The 19,833-nt window shown below is 35.4% G+C and overlaps 2 protein-coding genes across 3 annotated transcripts; one reads left to right on the top strand and one right to left on the bottom strand.

Moving 5' to 3' along the window:
• The first annotated feature begins 254 nt into the window (after positions 1-254).
• On the top strand, positions 255-7,926 carry fkbp15a (FKBP prolyl isomerase family member 15a). The gene is made up of 22 exons (XM_059549281.1): positions 255-442; positions 2,118-2,224; positions 2,343-2,421; positions 2,515-2,584; positions 3,007-3,081; positions 3,178-3,276; positions 3,440-3,589; positions 4,032-4,100; positions 4,200-4,343; positions 4,443-4,555; positions 4,948-4,990; positions 5,081-5,200; positions 5,287-5,371; positions 5,470-5,546; positions 5,963-6,053; positions 6,215-6,321; positions 6,414-6,512; positions 6,607-6,695; positions 6,832-6,886; positions 7,056-7,232; positions 7,542-7,649; positions 7,722-7,926. Exons 1-22 carry the CDS (start codon positions 378-380, stop codon positions 7,812-7,814), a joined length of 2,115 nt encoding a protein of 704 aa, XP_059405264.1. The 5' UTR covers positions 255-377; the 3' UTR covers positions 7,815-7,926.
• A 2,305-nt stretch (positions 7,927-10,231) lies between these two features.
• LOC132141251 (E3 ubiquitin-protein ligase LRSAM1-like) lies at positions 10,232-19,785 on the bottom strand. Of its 2 annotated transcripts, none has more exons than XM_059550604.1 (25): positions 19,717-19,785; positions 19,229-19,386; positions 19,065-19,121; positions 18,905-18,949; positions 18,745-18,822; positions 18,584-18,652; positions 17,648-17,732; positions 17,442-17,563; positions 17,229-17,319; positions 16,932-17,041; positions 16,804-16,833; positions 16,595-16,717; positions 15,974-16,113; positions 15,788-15,832; positions 14,456-14,526; positions 14,042-14,141; positions 13,656-13,743; positions 13,388-13,462; positions 12,561-12,641; positions 12,188-12,283; positions 11,314-11,412; positions 11,095-11,226; positions 10,910-10,979; positions 10,636-10,805; positions 10,232-10,509 (listed from the first exon to the last, which is right to left on the bottom strand). In XM_059550604.1, the coding sequence occupies exons 2-25, from the start codon at positions 19,298-19,300 to the stop codon at positions 10,387-10,389; spliced, it is 2,172 nt and encodes a 723-aa protein (XP_059406587.1). In that variant the 5' UTR covers positions 19,301-19,386; positions 19,717-19,785; the 3' UTR covers positions 10,232-10,386. The 2 variants fall into 2 exon arrangements, with proteins under 2 accessions (XP_059406587.1, XP_059406586.1); XM_059550603.1 differs by having other exon boundaries at positions 19,608-19,778.
• Between the last annotated feature and the right edge of the window lie 48 nt (positions 19,786-19,833).

Below are 19,833 nucleotides of genomic sequence, written 5' to 3'. Positions count from 1 at the left end.
ACATATTGTTATATGCTTAATGGATTAGATAAACAATCTCTTTAATTTTATTCGTATATATATATATATATATATATATATATATATATATATATATATATATATATATATATATGACATTTCTTTGAAAGCTGCAGTTCAATCATTGACCCACTGGAGTCTCCAAATGATCCTCTATTATCTGTCACACTAGTCACATGCTCCTGTATTTGTTTGTTTGTTTGTGTGTGTGTGTGTTATGGTTATCAGTGAGCGGCTGTGTCCTCGCGCTTACCTGTGCTCATCATATCGCACAAGTACAGAATATTTGTGCACATCAAGCCCCTCACAGAAGCCCGCGCTGTTGACTCAGTTGTACAATACTCAAAAATTATAGCATGGAAAAAGTTAAAGACATAATTCCTGATTATTACGATGGAGACTTTCTGTGTCCTAAAAGTGGGTAAGTGTTGTGAAAAAAAAAATATCATGTTGTTGTCACACTCGTATCCTAATCTTTGAATTAGCACGTGTTAAATAATATTTTAATAATTTAAAATAAATAATTTAATAGAATTGCTGTTTTCCAAACGATATACTGAAGTGAGTGTTTATTGTATTATAGTCTGATTGTGTCTCATTAAGCCTAACCTGTGATTTTGTACGAACTTTACTGAATGTGAAAATAGTGTTTTTATTAGTTGTCAAATTTGAATATAGCTAACACAGTAACTTGAGTTTAAGACAGACGTTTAAGGTGTCCTTTTCCTCAAATTCTTTAACTATAGCATTTTCTCTTAATTTTCTTAGATTACTCGGTGTAATTAGGCTACTCCACAGAATTTTTTATTTAATTTTTTTTCATTTCCTGATAACACTATAAGATTAATTTAACCTCACATTTAACCTCAATCTTATCAAATGTTATTGATGAAAGGAATGTAGAATAGGTACATCTGAACTATCGCTTAAAAGATCAATTCAAAACCATAATGTCAGTTTCTTTCTTTCTTTATTTATGCTTTCTTTCTTTTTTTGTGTTGCCTCCCTTTCTTCTTTCTTTCTTTACCTCAGATTTAAGGTTAACAACTTGACTACATTAAAGAGGTTTTGAGAATTAAAAAAAAAGTTTATAACTCCAAACTCAGTTTTTCTTAAGGTCAATGGACTTTGTTAAATGTTCTGATTTAATTTAACAGACATATAGAGCAAAAAATATGTTTTTTCTTTTTCTTTTTTTTTGCCATTTCATTTTCCGCTTGTAACCATGATGCTGATGTGAGGCTCCTCCTTCAATAATTTAATTCACATGTTAGTGATTACAGTGCATTTTATTTGGGCTGCTTCAAATCTGAACCCACTGTTGCTGATCCCAACTTAAATACCAGAACAGGAAGAAAAAAGGAGGAAGATTTATATATATATATATATATACTTTTTGAGGCTTCTTAGCCTGTTCCTCAGTGACAGAAAGCTGGCGGCCATGTCAGCTGTATGGGACACTGACTATCTGTGGAGAGAGGTCCAAGGGTCAGTGCAAACAGGTCTAATGTGTCTTCTTTCATATAGATTTAATCATAGATGCTAGCCAGGATCTTGTTGTTCTGTAACTGTATTTCTGATCCATGCTGGTCTGGTGCTTCTTGTGTTCATGCCATCAATGTAGTAACTTACTGTCATTTTTAAAGTAATTAATATTTTAAAAGATTAGCATGTACTGTTAAACTTTTCACATGCATCTGGCTATTCTAGAAATGGGATCTGTGGATAGGTTCAATGTTCAGTCAAAACATGTGATGTGTAATTTCCACATAACATAATTCTTCAGCTGTTTTTGTTGATTGAAAGTCTGCATAGATGGTTTTCAACTGAGTAGTAAACAATAGCTTGTTTTCATACATTTGAAACATTCATGAGGGTTTAAAATTAATTTAAAAAATTTGGAAGGCTGTTTGAAAGATGTAAGACAATAAATGGGTAATTGTGATGAAGTTTAAAATAAGCTGCCTGTATGTGACATAAATTCACATTGTGAGATTTTTACATCTGTATGCATTAAATTAAAAATGATTTATATTTAGTGCTGTAAAGGCGTGAAGCTATAATGTGTGTGTATGTGTGTGTTTGCATTTCTATAGGGCAAAGTTGGCCTCTCTCTTTGGTCTGGACCGAGCAGAGAATCAGGGAAACGAGTCCTTCCAATTCACTGCCCCTAAACAGCCAAAAAAGTCCTGCGCCATCTTAGGTAGGTGGTACAGCAAATAGTTGCATAGCCTTTTTTTGGCACAGTTTTATGTTTTGTTCATTTTAAATCTAAATATGTGCACATAATTGCTCATGGTTTAATCAGTGTTTTTCTTAAGGCCCGCCTCCTCAGAAGTCCATCCCTCCTCCATGTGCTCCAGCTGTGCTGTTTGCTACAGCTGTTCATGCATTCAGCTTGTTAGTATAAATATGGCAATTAAAGGATGTTTATGAGACTTTGAATTAACATTAGTTCACACATTTCTTAAATGAGCTTTGATTTTCCGCTAGTGTGAATGGACAATATGTGAAGCAAGGCAAGATAGGAGCTGCTGTTTTAGGAAACCATGTCACCAAAGAGGTACGAGAAGCTAATTAACAGAAGCTTATCTCCAGTAAAAAAAAAATTAATATATATATATATATTTTTTTTTTTAATACATTATAATAATGAGTATAGTTCAAATCTATTAACATATTTATTGACACATTCAGTGTACCTGAAGTATACGTGCAATAGTTCCACAATCGTGATTTAACACAATCAAATATACTTCATTATATCTTTAGTTAGACTGCAGTTAAAGTGCATGAAGTACAAAATAAGTTGTTCCACTTTACTTATTATAATAATTTGGCATACTAAAAGTACAATTTCAGGGTATTTTTAAGTAAATAAATATGTAAATGTATTTGAAGTGTACTTACTATGAAATAAATGAATTTCAAATACATTTAAGTCTTTTTTTTATTTTATTCATTTTTTTCTATCTGCATTTAAAGTACAAGATTCTGTTGTACAACAGTAAACAAAAACAGATCAGTACGGCTCAAATCCATCGCAGATTTGCCCTCACAGTGAGTGTTGATAGTATTCTATTCTATTCTATTCTATTCTATTCTATTCTTCGTTGTTAGATGCTGCACTCATCAGCTCTTTATACCTGTCCACAGATTAAGCCCTGTAACTATGTCACTTTCTATGACGACCAGCAACAAAACTGGTCTTTAATGTTTGACTCGGCAAAGTCCAGGCCTGAATTCTGTAAGGAGGTAATACTTAAACTGAATTGTTTGTTTAATAAAGATTCTGGTTTTGGAATAAATTATTCTGTATCTTATTTACTTCAAAGCTTCAGGGTTCTCCATCTTTACATTTTACAGATGCATTGTAAAATGTATTTGGTGAGATGACCTCTGAGCATGTTTCTCTCAGGTGTGCGTGGCCCGGTGGAACAGTGAGGCTTCGTCAGACTCTCTGGTCACTCAGGACCTGGTCCAAGGTGAAGGTCAAGCTGTTGATGTCGGGGACACAGTGGAGGTGGCCTATTCTGGAAGGCTTTTACAGAACCATTCTTTAGGACAGGTGCTTATTCTCAATTTTGTAATTGTTATCATATTCAAAGAGCACTTTTTAAATGCATTATGGTAGTTTAGTACAGCTGAATGACATTGTATCAAAAAAGAAAGAATAAATAAATGTTAAAAAGTTTATAGCATTAATTCTAGAGAAGTTTTTTATTCTTAGTAAATGATGCTGAGAGGAATCACTATTTTTTCTAAATGGACACAGTAGGTTCATTTTTTTTTTTTTATTTTTTTTTTACTTAACCTTCTTAAATAGTAGTTGAGCACAACACAGCAGCTCATTGTGCACATTCTTGTTGATTAGTCACAGCTCAATATAAGTCATGCACTCAATGAACTAATCAGTTCACTGGTAATTTAAATGAGTCTGTCTGGCATGTTTGCTGTGCAGTTGGAGATCTATAAATGTGAAAGTTCAGTGTCTCTGTCTGTTTTTTCAGGTATTTGATTCCAATCTGGGCAAAGAAAAGCTGCAGCGAGTAAAGCTCGGAGCAGGCAAAGCTCAGAGGGTGAGCAGTTCTTGAACAAAACAATGTTTTAAAATGATAACGAAAGACATTTCTAACAGAAAATTGGTGGAGCTGTTGTGCCATTGCTCTTTCTCACAGGGATGGGAGGAAGGGATGCTTGGCATGCAGAAAGGAGGTCGACGGCTCCTTATCGTCCCTCCTAGTATGGGTCATGGTTCGAAGGGCGTCCTTCAGCATGTGCCAGGAAACAGCACTCTGGTGTTTGATGTTGAGATTCACAGAGTAAACCACTGACAGTGTGAATATAATTTAATATACCAGCAAACATCTTTAATGTCTCTCTCTAACTCCTTTTTTATTTGTATATTCATCTACACATAGGTAAAATTTTCCAAAGACAGACAAAGTCGGGGATCAGTTGACACCTTCAGTGCATCTCCAAGTACACTAGAAGAGAACACCAGCCAATCGGTCACTGATACAGATGTTTCAAAGTGTGTACAGATAGAATAACCTTTGCAACTGGAGATATTTTTATTAACTTTAGAGTGTATTCCATCTCCAAAAAATATAATATAAAATTATCTTAAGTATTTTTTATCATTTATCTTGTTTCTATCTATCTATCTATCTATCTATCTATCTATCTATCTATCTATCTATCTATCTAACTGTATGTATATATATAGAGAGAGAGAGAGAGACGTCAAAACATGATGTTTATTTTAAGCAAACAAATACAAAGATTTTTTTAAAGCATTATACATATTCAAAGGTTAAATATAAAATTCTTGTTAGACAGGTGTTTTAATTAGGTGACTTTACGGCATACATCAGTAAGCAGATTTTTATGAATTTATGCAAGTTATTGATCATTTGTATTCAGAGTCCAAGCATCTAAGGGGAAAGTGGAATCTGTATCCCTGACAGTGAGTAACATTTACCTTAACATTCAGACAGATGCCATGTGCCAGGAGTGGCTAAAATGCTGAAGCTCCAAATGTATTTTTTTCTTGTAGAGTTCAGGTGCTTCCAAATCCAAGCTAATCTCCCGTATAGCCAAGATGGGTCAACCCATGCTTCCCTTTCTCACTGGGGCCATTCCAGCTCAGCCTGACCCCAGTGACTCAGAAACAGAGGTCAGGAGGACTGGAGAGCTTGTTTACATTACACATACTGTATGTGAATGTAATGCTATTTAAATCTATTATGTCTCTCTTTGTAGGATACAAGTGAATTGATTTGTGATCCCTCTCCTTCACATTCGCGCTCACCAAAACCTGCACAAATGCCCTTTAGATCTCCATCTTGTATGTATATATATAAAAAACCCCACAAAACATCACCTATTAGTTAACTCTTCCTATAATATAGGAGCTGACAGGATCGTTGCTTTCATGTCCTGTAGTGTCATATTGGCCTGATGCTCAGAAACAGGAAGCAGTGGTGCCAGAAGCAGATTTAAACGCTACTCAAGGTTTTCAGGTGAGATCCAATGTTGTTTTTTACAAGTATGATTTCATTTTATTGATTAGCATTACAGGACTAATTCTTAAAGAAATTTATACTTTAAGACGATGCATGAACTTGATCAAAAGTGACAGTAAAGACTTGTACATTGTAACAAAAAAGATACTTTTACTCTTTATTCATCAAAAAAATTAAAAATGTCATTTATGAACATGAAAAATATTATGCACCAATTTTCAACATAATACTTTTTTTTTTGATTGAGCACCAAATTATTAGAATATTAGAATGATGTCTGGCAGCTGAAAATTCAGCTTTGGATAAAAAAAAAGACATTTTTAAATACATTAAAATAATAATACAAAAACAGGATTGCAATAACAATAAAAATAATAAATTCTTTTTTTTTTTTTTTTTTTTTGGATCAACAGGATCAAAATTCTTTCAAACAAAATCCTTGTTTTCCACCACAGCTAGATTCATTTGCCTCAGTCTTCCCATCCCAGCACATTCCATACCAGAGTAAGATCTGAGCCTATTACTTTTGTACACGTAATTCTTGCTGAAATGTGTCTCTTTATTTTACTTATTATACTTATATACACTTATCATTTTTAGCATGCAATTACTGCATGCTGTCACTGCCATTTTTTCACTAAATGCAAACATTATTTTTCAAATAGCTCCTGATATTACATCATTCTTGATGTCTGATGCTCGCCAACACAACACAGAAATTCTACTGGCTATTGAAAAGCTGGCACGCAGGGTAGACCAGCTTAGCTGCAAGGTATATTGGTGCAATATGGATTATTATTATTATTATTTGATTAATTCTTAGTTATTTAGGTAAAAAAAACTGATTTGATTCATTGTTCTCAGGTGGATGAGCTGCGAAAAGAGGGTCACTTCTCTTTCAGACACTCGTCTGTGTCCTTAGAGACAAACATGATCCTACACAACATTCAGAGAATTATTCAGGTTTGAATACAAGGATACTTTTATTAATGATAAAGATTGTGTTGTAATGTTTAGATGCAAATAAATAGCCTTTTAAATGCCATCTGTGTTTTAGGAGAGTATGTGTCTGAAAAAGGAGGTTCTGGAGAAGAGTAGGAACAGTGTAGTGGGGGAACAGAACCACAAAATAGAGACAAATAAGAGGTGTGTCATCCCCTTTTCTTCAAACTCCAATTTCCTGCTTTCCAGTCAGATCGAAGGCAAAAAAAAAAAAAAAACTTCTATAAACAGGATTCTATATGTTGACACACAACCAATTTGGTTTACTCCTTGAGTGCAGGTATATGGAGCAGCAACACAGCCAGACTTGCCTTCTTCAGGCTGAGCAGGAAAAGGTACAGTGACCTTGCTAAATTATGCTTTGTAGGTTTATTAGCTTAGTTTATATTAATGTTTATGTATGTTAAACTTGTTTGGTTGCTATGTTTCCATTTTGATCTGTTTGTAGGTGTGTGCTGGAGAATGGTGTGATCAGGAAAATGCCATAAATCTTCTCTCTTTCAGGTTCCTATATCAGGAGAGTGTGATTCCTCCACTGCACAAGCACATCAGCTGCAGCAGGAGGTGCTCAGTCTCCAGCAGAGGGCAGAGAAGCAGAAGTGCAAACAGATGAGGGACATCAGACAAAACATGGATAAGGAGATGCAAGATCTGAGGGCTGAAAAGGAGAATCTGGATCAGGTGTGTATGATTTGAGTGTATACAAAAGTTTTAACCTGTCTAATTTAATGCTTTAATAATTAGAGTATTTAAGCATCATCCAGTTTTCTCTGGCAGATTCTGTCAGACAGGAAGAGGAAGTGGCAGGTAGAGCAGGTAGACGGAGAATCCCTTGAATCTTGTATTTACATTCATTTGAAATATTTTAGTTAAAAAATCTAAGCAAGAAAGACGGTTTGAGACACAGTTAGCTGTTCAGATGACGGGATTAAAAGCTCTTATTTTGCTTTAGTAAAGTGCACTGAAACTGAGCTGGTGTATTCGGTGCAGGTGAAGCGATTGCTGAATGAAGTGTTTCAGTCTCTCAGGACAGAGTTTGATTGCCAGGAGTCTTACAGTGGACACACCGTGCTTGAGATTCTCCAAAACACCATCAAGGTACTGTTCAACCAACCAGATTCAGTTATACAGTCATTTCAGGTTTTGCTGACGCCTGCTTTTCCATTGCAGAGTATCACCATGGAATTTCTCTCAGAACCGCAGGAGCTTAAATCAGGCATAGATGAAGATAAAGCAGAGGAAGAGTACTTGTCAACTGAATAGTGTTTGCAAATAAAAAAATATGGAGAAGGAAAACAGTGAAATAGTGGGAAAAGGTCAACATTAAAATGAAGCATTTATGCTAACAGAACATCTGTAGATTAGAACACCTGCATATTGCAGTCTGTTCTACCATAAGTTCACATACTGAGATCCTGAAAGTGGAAATGGTACTGTCCAATCACAGTTAAGAAGGCTAATTAATGTCCAATCCGTGGACCGCTGATACTTTCTCAGTGTTTCAAAGCAGGCAGTTCTTCAGTCATTGAACTGGAAGAACCCTGATCCACAACAACAGTGTCCTGACTATGATACAATTGGATATAACTAACAAGGTTGTAAGTGAAGTTAACTAGATACACGTAAATGTAATCTTTACTTGAGTTTGTTTCATCAGTTTTCTTTGAGAACATTATTTAATATAGTATTTAGGTTTTATTTATAAGATTGCAAAAGACTTATCTGATCAACTTGACATTTCAGGAATTCTGGACTAATATTGGTTTATTGAACAGGAAAATAAGAATGACACTAGGCAAAATGTAAGAAGTAAATAGAAAATCTAACATAATTGCAAACTAACACTTATGATATTTTGTATGTAAACAAATGCATATTAACCGCCGTATGCTGTTTCAAAAAATAAACCTCTTAATTGTGAAAAAACTCTAGAACATATTGTCTAGGAGTTTTATTTTGCAGAGATCTGACAGGTGTGATAACACTTCAAAATGAATAGGCAGCATTTCAATGAATGTGGTTGGTTAGGTACAATTATAAAATCTAAATAAAAAGAATGTACATTATAAATATGTAGACAACAACAGAAAATGCATAAAGGCAGCACATTTATTGTAAATGAATGTAACACAGAGATTTAATCTCACTGATAATATCACAGATAAGGTGCCATTTGTGTTTATAAAATGACCACAAACTGCATCAGTTCTTATGAAATAAAATAAAAGCAGGAACACTAGTGTGTACATAAATTAATAATAACCTGCCACCAGAGGGTAGTTTATACTACAGTAACTTCTACTAAACATTCTGATGATTTCATGTTTTTTTTTCTTAAATGGTAGATGCACAGCAAATAAAAGAGATATTTGTCCAGTCTGATCCATACAGCATAACTGCATCACACAAAGCACACAGGTTAAAATTATGTATCATGCTGAGATAGGAAATCAAATGAATATTTGATTAAGTTCTTTTTTTAATTCTGTACATGTTCAGTGAGAAGCAGACTTCCACATAAGAGCACTTGGACGAAGAGAGGTTCACAGAAGTACACAGATTTAGGAAACATTGTGTGTGTGCAATACTTAGATAGTTGACAATGTAAAAAGGACTAACAGTGCATTTGTTAGGATGAATGTCTGGAGTGTTTTAGTGCAGTGCCTTCAGAAAGGTTTTGCCTTCAACCTATATTTGTCTATTCTGCTGTGTTGCCAAGTCAGTTCAAAACATTTAAATGTTTAAATTTAAGTGTAAAGAGTCACATTTAAACTAAAATTAAAATCTTACATTAAAAATTCAAATTAAAAAGTATTAACTTAACTGGTTGAAGTATTCAAATACTCTGGTACTGCAGGGTATAGACCCTTTCACACCAAGAAAAGTATAAAGACAGCTTTAACAATAAATGTATTAGCATCCGAACCAATAGACAATCTATTTATTATAAGCGCATACTGTAGTTATGTCAGCTGCCACTTTAAATGCTCAAACTCTTTAAAGTCAGGCAGATTTTGATTGGCCTGTAAATATTTTTTATCATTTATCAGCTGGAAGAAAACTGTTGTGATGATTCCAATGATATAGTTCCTCTGTCTTGTCATTATAGCTGTGGTGTGATGCCCCAATTCTGATAAAATTCGAATGATGATTAAAACTTTAAAAATATTACAGTTATTGCCCTTGGTATGAAAACCCCTGAATGATGATCAATTTGGTCTTACTGTACTACAATGTTGATAGAATAACATGGAGGGCAGGGCATGAAGATTTACCTTTACCATAGCGAACCTACAGATATTTAAAATTTAGTTGGGGGGGTGGGGGGTGAGTTCAATTACAGAAGAGGCACAAGTGCTTCGAGTGGGTACATCAATGGTGATACTAAAGCTCAACAGTCTTATTATTATCTGTTCCTATTAGGTTTGAGTTAAATTAACCATTATCAAATACTTTCTTGCTGTTAATTTATTGGAATGTGACTAGCTTATGATGAACAATAAAACCTTATCCTATTAGAGAAATGTCTTGCTGTGTAAGTGCCTCTTTGACTGGCTAGTTGTAATTGAAGTGGAAGAAAAAAATCCAGTAACGATTATCAGGGACGGCTAAACTGACCGCACCCGAGCGCGGCACAGAGTGCTCACACTAGTCAAACAAACCGGGCATTGGGGCTCAAACACACTCGGGCACGGTTCAAAAAGCCTAGTGTGAGTATACACCCTAAAGTGCTTGAAGGTTCACAGACTACGATTTCATGCAGCAAATAATAGGAGGAAGGAACAACAATGACACATGAGGTATGATCCTGACCATGGAAGGACACTCGCCGGCTTTAGCCGTGGTAAAGACGGACCCGCTGAGACACAGAGCCACGGCACAGAGGGCAGGACTGCAGGGCAGCGCTGCAGGTCTGGCAACAGCATACATGCCCACACGGCAGGAAGATCACCTGTGACTGTGACACAAAGCAGAACAGGAGAGCAAATTATGGTTTCTTTCAAAGCATATCTTCTGCATTGTTTATATTTCAAACAAACATTGTTCTTTTAAAAAATATACTGAAATAGAACTGAGACCTTACCTCGTGCTCCATGCACACCACACACTCGGAACCGCTCCATCTATCAGGACTTGGAGCAGTGGGGGTGAGGGGGGTGCTGGGGGTCAGTGGAGGAGTGAGCTGCTGTTGGAGTGGGGCACTTGGAGTGGATGGACCAGCTTCCTGCATCTCTTTTGCTGTTTTAGGAAATGCTAGTGGGGCAAACATGTTATGATACCAACAATCACTGAGAAGCATCCACAAATGTCACCTAATTAAAAATAGCATGTCTTCAAAAGAAAATGTATGTTCTTACGATCAGACAGAGTTCGTTCTCTGGCCCAGTGGAGAAGAGCTTTCTGCACCCCAACCTCATTGATCCCCAACTGTAGTAAAGCAGAAAATATTTTAATGGACATAAACCTCTGATGACAAATTCCTAGAGACACACACTACTTAAAGCTTCTGTGTGCTAAACCACAGAAGGAAACTTGGGCAGACCTTTTGAAGGTCTTTTGTGGTCATGTGTCGCAAGGCCTCAGCAGTGATTCGGTGGTGAGCTATGATTGGCAGATAGTGTTGAGCAGAGAGGTTACACAGGAGATTCCCCAGATCCGCATCTACAGCTGCCTCCTGAGGAGAAAGGAGAGGTCAGCAGAGCGTCCATGATTTTGTGATTTAGACACAGGGTCTTTGAGCCTATTGGAGAGCAGTTCTGACCTGCATCCGCAGAGACAGAGGTTTGGCATCCAGGAGCCTCTGATATTGGATCATCCAGTAGTTCTGCTGATTGGATTCGCTTTTCTGCTCCATCTCCACCTGAACAAAAACAACAACAACAACAAACTCAGCACCATAGCTTACAAATTACAAGCAACATACATATGCATCTGTTGCTTTCTTCAAAGTCCTACACAAATCCAACACTATCAGGTTGTATATTTTTTGTAACCCAGTGGTGACTACCATGCTAAAAAAATAAATTTTTCTACATCAGTCAGGTACATTACAGGTTTTTTTTAATTGGCCTGTATTTCTTTATTTTATTTTTCTACACTGAATAACAAATGTTAAATATCAAAGCCTCAACAAATGACAAATATTAAGCAGTTAAATATAATCCATTGAAATAAAATAAAATTAAAACCAAATAATGTCTAAAATAATTAAATAATAAAGAGGTAAAAATTTGACCAAAAATAAAAGGATTTTACTGTTGTTTTAAAGGCTGTCAAAGTTAATGTGTATTTATATGATAATAAAATATCCAACAAATTACATAAAATAAGCAGTAAAATATAAGGCACTGCAATAAAATAAAATTAGAGCAGAGCATTAAATAAACAAATAAACAGTTGTACTTATTAACAGCTTTACTAAAAAAAAATAAAAGCCTGCCAAAGATAACGTATTCTTCAGATACTAAAGTTTTTTTTTTCTCCACACACATTTACACCAAATTTAAAATGCTGTTTTTTGACAATATTGATGTGAGCTGCATCAGTGACAGAGGTATGTGAAATGTTTCAGTTAACTGATCTAATTTCAAATGTCTCTTTTGAGAAAACAAGAAAGTTGGTCCATGATCACTTACCAAAACCATCCTGAGCTCCTCCTCCCTCTGGTCCTTCTGTTTGAGTAACTGCTGCAGTAGGTCAGTCAGAGCAGTCCTCTGGTCAGCTAGCACCTCCTTACACACACACAGTAAATACACTCACCAAAAAACACACAAATGATTCATAACCCCAGGACACTGTGAGAACTCATAGAGGTGGTGTGAGCATGATATTTAAACAGGGGTCAAAAAAATGGGACAAAATGGCCAAGAAATCTATAACCAAGAGAAATGTATAACCAGGGAAGAAAAGTGATGTGCGATGACAGAGTCATCATTACTCCTCTCTACACTCTACAGCATGATGAAGCACTGACAGGAAACCACCACATCATCTACTGCTGCTACGTACCTGCAGATTCTCCGTGTCCAAATTTCTCCTCTTAACCTCCAGCTTTGTCAACTGCATTAACTCTCCCTCTATGAGTTTAATCTATGGATACAAGCATACAGTGGGGGTGTGAATGGCCCCATGATGGAGACATGATAAAACAGCCACCTTTGGGTTCTGCATTCAATGAGAAGTGGGATGTAAGAAGCATGGGCTGACTGAAACCAAAAAAAGCTTTTAATGACTACACAAGACCATCTGAAACATGACTTGCTTTAACATTATATAAGCTGACTATGTAATACCCACCGAATGACTTTGTTAATAATAACACTACCATTCAAAAGTTTGAGATCAGTCATTTTTACTAGGAAATTAATAAATTATTCAGCAAGAAAAAATTTAAGTATCAAAATCCACAGTAAATACATTTAGAAATTACATATGTAGAAATAAATTAGAAACAAATCTGAAACATTAGAAATAAATGTTTTTAACAAAAATAAGACGCAGCATAATTTTCAGCATTTATAAGAAATGTTTCTTGGGCACCAAATCAACATAATAGAATGAAATAAATGAAATTTCTAAATACAAAAAAATAGGAAACATTGATTACTGTATTACGGTTTTACTGTATTTTTACTCAAATAGATTTAGCCTTGGTAAGCATAAGCGACTTCTTAAAAAAAAAAAAAAAAAAAAAATCAACCCCAAACTTCTGAATGGTGGTGTATATGTTAAGAAATGACAGTGCTGATTAAGTTAAAACTCCTTCAATCAACCAGTAGTGTGTCTGTGGGGTCTTATTGGCTCTTCTATCCTAAAGGAAACTTTAATCAGCATACCTGATTACGGATATAAGCATGCACACTGTCTTTCTGGAGTTGGAGTGCTTCAAAGGCAGCCTTCTGCATTTCCTCCTGCAAACAAAAAAGCCAATTAGTGTTAATCATTCAAGACCTACTAAACTAACAATGCACCACTTGTAATATCTACAGTAGTACACTATACATATATTTTGCCTGTGGAGTGAATGGGTGGATGGAGAGCAAACTAGTTTTAATAACAGTTTTCAATTCATGTACATAGTAGGATAGTGATTTAAATAGTTACCTCTTGAAGGATCTGACTAATGGCTTTGTTTTTGTCAAGCTGCTGCAAGGACAACACTTGTTCAAATTTCCTATCCATATAGTGCAAACTAAATAAAGGGGCAAAAAAGAAAAAATTAAGACACAAGAAAAGTAGGAGTTTACTTAATGCCTTTTTTTATTTTTATTTTTTTATTAACAATTAGCACTGTAACATAGTAAGTTATTTCAAAATCAGATAATGTCGCTTTGAAATCCAAGTGGTCATAGAACATGGATTTGAAATGAGTGTTTCCAAGAGAAAACGGTCTCGTCTGACCACTTGTGGTCAGATCACAGAGACGGATGTTAATATCAGGTGTAAACAGATTGATAAATTGCTGGATAAATTGGTGGGAACTGAAGCACCTCCTGCAGGTCTCAGACACCAGAATCTGTGTCTTGGCTTCCCTGGCCTCCTGAAGTAACCTTAAAGAGTAGCTCTCTGACAGCATCCTCTGCATGGCACCTGCAAACATGTAGCCTCTTCAGAACCAACAATAGCTAAGTTTCATTTAAATGTTATTCACTTTTTATGAGACTTTTTATTTTTTTTACTGATAGAGGCAGTAGATATGACAGAAAATATGGGGAACTAGAGGGAAAGTGAGATTGGAACATGATTCAGGTCTAATTCAAACTATGAGTACCAAAGAACTAACTTGTCTGAAGCAGCTTGTTTGGTCAGAGATTCTAATGAATTGCCTTATACCTGTAAATCTAAAACCAAATAACTGTAAAACAATAAGACAGTATAAAGATAATGTAATTTCTAAAACTCACCTGCCACTTCCTTCTTCCTAAGAGAGTTGGCTTCATCCTGTGTGATGACAGTAAGGTGTTCCATTCGTATACTAAAAAACAACAAATATACATAACTGTATCTCTATTCAAAAACAAAAACAAAAAACATCGAGGTAAGTCCCAGATTTCACCATTTCACCATGTGCGTGATGAACATCTACATACACTACAGTTCAAAAGTTTAGGGTCAGTAATATTTGTTAAGGACATTTTTATTACTTTTACTTTTTATAATTGTTTTATTTTATTATTATTACTATTATTATTATTAAGCTACGATGCATTATATATATCGAAAGTGGTAGTAAAGGCATTAATCAGGTAAAAAAATAAATAATAATAATTTCACAATATTACTGTATTTTTGATTAAATAAGTGTGGCTCTGGTGAGCATAAATGACTTCTTTCAAAAATGTTTCAACCCCAAACTTTTGAACGGTAGTGTATACATTAGAAACAACAGATTCTGATACACTGCAGTGTCTGTGAAACCACAACTTAAAGTAGCACTCCAGATCTTTCTGACATCTCCAAAAATACCTGAATGTAAGAGTAAATGTCGAACTTCAATCTGTGGCACTGTCTAAACAGTTCAGTACTATCAAAATTGTGTCATTAATAACTCACCCTCATGTCGTTCCAAACCAGTAAGTCCTCCATTACTGTTTGAGTAAATGCATTACTCCGGGATATTGGTTTGTTTTAACTCAGAGGGAGTGTCAGCCACATTAAAAAAGTTAACAGTTTAAGTCATTTGTGGATTAATGCGTATTGGAGACGCGAACAGTTCGATTTGTTGAACTGGTTCAAAAAGATCCAGTTGCATCGAATGATTCGTTCGCGAACCGGATATGACAAACTGCTTTGTTTTGAACTCTCTCACAACAGACATGGAAGAGAAGACAATGCTGAATAAAGTCGTAGTTTTTGCTATTTTTGGACCGAAATGTATTTTCGATGCTTCAAAATATTCTAACTGACCCTCTGATGTCACATGGACTAGTTTGATGATGTTTTTCTTACCTTTCTGGACATGGACAGTAAACCGTACACACAGCTTCAATGGAGGGACTGAGAGCTCTCGGACTAAATCTAAAATATCTTAAACTGTGTTCCAAAGATAAACGGAGGTCTCACGGGTTTGGAACAACATGAGGGTAAGTTATTAATGACATAATTTTAATATTTGGCTGAACTAACCCTTTAAGTGGCACCATTAGGCATTAAGAAATTCACTTAGCATGAGCTGCAATGATGGCAGGAGCCCATACTCCATTACAGAGTTCGACCCACGTGTAATTTCCACTCACCGGTCTTCCTCTAGAGCTTGCAGAAACTCGGCGCTCTTTGCCTGGCTATAATCAAATTAGCACAAATGCACAATAAGTAACCACCCTTCAACTACAGAATACTAATGGAATTAACATGACTAAAATTATAATGATACCCAAAGAAAAAGCGAGATATTTCAAAAATGGTTCACATGGTACCCTCACCGTTTGTTATCAAGTAGGAGGTCAGAGATGCGACTCATTATATTGTTCTCTAACAGACGTGCTTTATCCAGTATATTCTGCCTCTCTGTCTCCTGGGCCTTTTGCTGCTGAGACACACCTAACTCCAACCGTTGCTGCTCCTGAGAGACAGAAAAGCACAGAGACAAGTCTTTCTGATAATAAGGTCATTGCAAATGAAAACATGTTTTTATTAGCTAGCTAAGTGTAGTGACAGTACAACCTGTTACATTCATACTTTTCTTCAGCAAGAGTTCATTAAATTGATAAAACTTGGCAGTAAAGACATTTATAATTTAACAAAACAAAAGATTTCTACTTCAAATAAAAGCATTTTTTTTTTCATCAAAGATTCCTTAAAAAAGTCTCACTTTCCACAAAAATATTAAACAACTGTTTTCAACAGTCGGAATAATAACATGTGTTTCTTTAGCAACAAAACAACATTTTAGAATTAGAGGATAATGTAATACTGAAGATGTTCTATAAAATTTTTTGTTTTAAAAAAATAAAATAAAAAAAGCTTCCCCCAAAATTTTGTAATTCACTCAAATGTATCATATATTTGTAAAGCACATTCAACTCTACAATAGAAATTGTTACCAGTTTGACAGACAGCAGGACATCCTCTTTGTGAGAAGTGTTGAGGAGGAGGAGCTGAGTGTGCTCTCTCTGTTTCTCTTCAAGATCTTTCTCAAAGTTCAACTTTTCCAGATGTTTCTGCACCTAGTGGAGAAACAGAGAGAATGAGACGTAAATACTACTTCACTGGAGGATCCAACAATAACAAAAAGAAACCAAATCAAACATACCTTTTTTTTCTCATAGTCCATGAATTTACTCTGCAGTGTCAGACAGAATATATTACATTAACAGATCAAATGGCACACCATATATTTTAGGCACTGTTTGAAATGGCTGATAAATAGTGATGACTGACCTGCCAGGCCATCTCTTCACCATCAACACAATCCACCTCCTGCTTCCCTCCATCATCCTCCAGCACAGGCAGCAGATACTGGGATGGAGGGCAATACTCCAGACCCATCTCTAAATCCAATTAAACAAAACAGCTACACAGAATGGCCTTGTACCATCACATGGGGTTACATTTTAATATTTAACCAAATCTGGTGCATAATCTGTATTGTGCACAACCTGTATATATCAGTCTATATCTAATCAGACAGTAATAAAAGCATATTGTGTTAAGTATTGTTTTAAAACAGATCCATACCTGAACAGAGGTAGCTCTGGACTTCCTCTGTGCCAGCCGTGCACACTGATGCAGGTGGATATCTCATAACCTGTGCATCCAGAATCAGGCTCTGCCACACCACATATACACATAAAGTCAAGAGGATGTCTTTGCAGATATCACATTGCCATTTGAGCTTGTACAAATATACTCCTCCATCTTAAAAATAGGCTTTTGATTTAAAATACTCACTTCCAAAGTGCGAACATTGGCCAGTTCTTTAGGTAATTCTTGAATGCTGTTCTCACTTATGTCTAGTGTACGCAGGCTCCTCATGCGTCCCACAGACACAGGAATGACAGTAAGGCTGTTCCCTGTATCCATCAAAACATTTTGTTAATTTAAATGGTTTACGCTTTCATATGATTATTATTATTTTTAAAAAGCACATAACACACCTTTCACATTAAGTGTCTGTAGATGCCGTAAATCCCCAATAGAGTCTGGCAGCTGTTTAATGTGGTTCTTCTCTACATTCAGCACCTTAGAGAAGAAATCAAGGTAGTGTGTAAGCAATAAATATGAAGGACACTAATTATCAATTAAGAATATATATATTTAAAGAAAATTGATCCTCGCTCTAGAAGATTCACACTTCACTTTTGTACTGGCAAGACTGTTTTATTGTTTTTGATAGATGTCTCTTATACTCACCAAGGCTGCATTTAACAATAATGCAGTCTAATTTAATAACACAGTAAAACAGTATTGTGAAATACTATTAGAAAAAAAAAATTAAAAAATTATTTTTTAATATAAATATATATATATATATATATATACACACACGTGTGTGTGGTGGTGGGGGGGGGGTGTTTTCCATTTTAATTATTTTAATAAGTAATTTATTCCAGTGATGGCAAAGCTGATTTTATTATTATTATTTTCATCAATTCATTTTTCAAGGATTTTGATTTTTCAATGACTGATTTTTCATTTTCAATGTCGCATGATCCTTCAGAAGTCATTATATGCTGATTTGGTGCCCAAGGTACATTTCCTCTTATTATTAATGTTTAAAACATTTGTGCCGTTTCATATTCCTGTAAAACCATGAAACAAATGTTCACAATTCTTTGATAAATAAATGTTTTTTTTTTTTACAGTTTTTAATACAGGTCTTTACACTCACATTTGATCAAATGTAATGCATTCCTGCTAAATAAAAATCAACTAACCTATCTAGTGCTACACAGTGACATACAGTATATAGCTTATATATAATTATGCCAATGGGTCTTTTACAAATCAGCAATAAAAACAGTATTCTGTTTTGAAATGCCACATAAGTAACAACAATTCACATCAGCTTTGTTCATATACAATAAAAATACCTGCAAGGACAAAAGCTGCCCGATGTCATCAGGAAGTGATATGAGCTTATTTTCATGCAGGTCCAACACCTTAAGAATTGACAAACAGAGATGTTGTCACTGGACAGAAGTGCAAGATGGTTATTTGCTTGGTACTGTTTTCATCAATCAATTTCTTTCACCTTTAAAGTTGCTAAGGCACCAATGAAGCAACCTTTAGGAACAAGTGACCTCAGGTCGTTTCCATGAAGAATAAACACCTGCAATTAAAGCGGAAACTGCTGTGAAAGATCTGGTTCCCACCAAAGTTTCAGAGAAAAACACTGCAATAAATAGACTCACTTTCTTCTGGAGGACTTTACATATGGAAAAGGCACTGGAGGGAACCTGCAGACAAGCAATATGGATAGAAGCTCAGATATCTAGTAATGATTAATCTTCTGTCTTAGATTAATATATCACCAATATGTAAATAATGATATTAAAACTTTCTCTAATTCACCTCTGCAAGCTCACAGGCAGAAATGTCCAGAATATCATCCGCACCTGCTTCTTTGGCCTGCACAAAACAGGCATGTGTGTTATGGTTTGAAGCAGTGCATTGTGAGAAAAAGTAGGATGTTGCCCCACCTCCAAAAAACAAAAACAAAACAAAGAAACACTCACCAAGCATAGCTGGTATTCCAGGCGTTTTATGGAATCTTCACTTGGTTTCTTCTTTTTGGAGAACAGAAACATCCTGAGGCAAGTGAGATTTTGTTTGCCTAGTCAAACCCCCACAACATCCACAAAAGCCACTGGATGTTAGTGTGACACTCGCCTGACTGGTGTTGACATTTCCAAAGATACAGAAACAGAAAGAGTAGAACAGTGTGAACAAAGTTAAGTATGACAAGAAACACACAAATAAACACTTGTTATATTATAAATCATAGTCCCTCGATATTCATAGGACTTTAAAATGTCACTTTTTGACTAGACTTTGATAGTTGCTGAAACCTGGTCTCGAAGCCAAATAGCTCGTGATTAAAAAAAATTTACATACCTTATGCGAAAAGACGAATATACTCGATTAACCGCTAAATTAACTAAATAATTTCAGCAAAACATGGGCTTCTTCAAATGTTTCAGTTTTAATTTCTAGTCCTTGTTACCTAGTATACTCCCTCACTGGCTGTACACATACACCAGGAACCAAATGTTGTGAAAGACGTAATGCTTCGGCGCAGTGTGAAAGGTTGTTTAGTTCTCGCGATATTTCGTGGCCTATA

Source organism: Carassius carassius, chromosome 5 (assembly GCF_963082965.1).
Source record: "Carassius carassius chromosome 5, fCarCar2.1, whole genome shotgun sequence".
Classification (NCBI taxonomy): domain Eukaryota; kingdom Metazoa; phylum Chordata; class Actinopteri; order Cypriniformes; family Cyprinidae; genus Carassius; species Carassius carassius.
This window is presented reverse-complemented; position numbering and strand designations above follow the sequence as displayed.

What these genes read in the sequence shown, in the direction of transcription:
- fkbp15a (XM_059549281.1), top strand. Translation starts at nt 378, where the DNA reads ATGGAAAAAGTTAAAGACATAATTCCTGATTATTACGATGGAGACTTT. An exon ending in AAAGTCCTGCGCCATCTTAG is followed by an intron (nt 2,225 to 2,342) that starts GTAGGTGGTACA and finishes GTTTTTCTTAAG; the next exon opens with GCCCGCCTCCTCAGAAGTCC. An exon ending in ATCGCAGATTTGCCCTCACA is followed by an intron (nt 3,082 to 3,177) that starts GTGAGTGTTGAT and finishes ACCTGTCCACAG; the next exon opens with ATTAAGCCCTGTAACTATGT.
- LOC132141251 (XM_059550604.1), bottom strand. Translation starts at nt 19,300, where the DNA reads ATGTTTCTGTTCTCCAAAAAGAAGAAACCAAGTGAAGATTCCATAAAA. An exon ending in ACAGACACTTAATGTGAAAG is followed by an intron (nt 17,564 to 17,647) that starts GTGTGTTATGTG and finishes TGATGGATACAG; the next exon opens with GGAACAGCCTTACTGTCATT. An exon ending in TGGACACGGAGAATCTGCAG is followed by an intron (nt 12,284 to 12,560) that starts GTACGTAGCAGC and finishes TGTGTGTGTAAG; the next exon opens with GAGGTGCTAGCTGACCAGAG.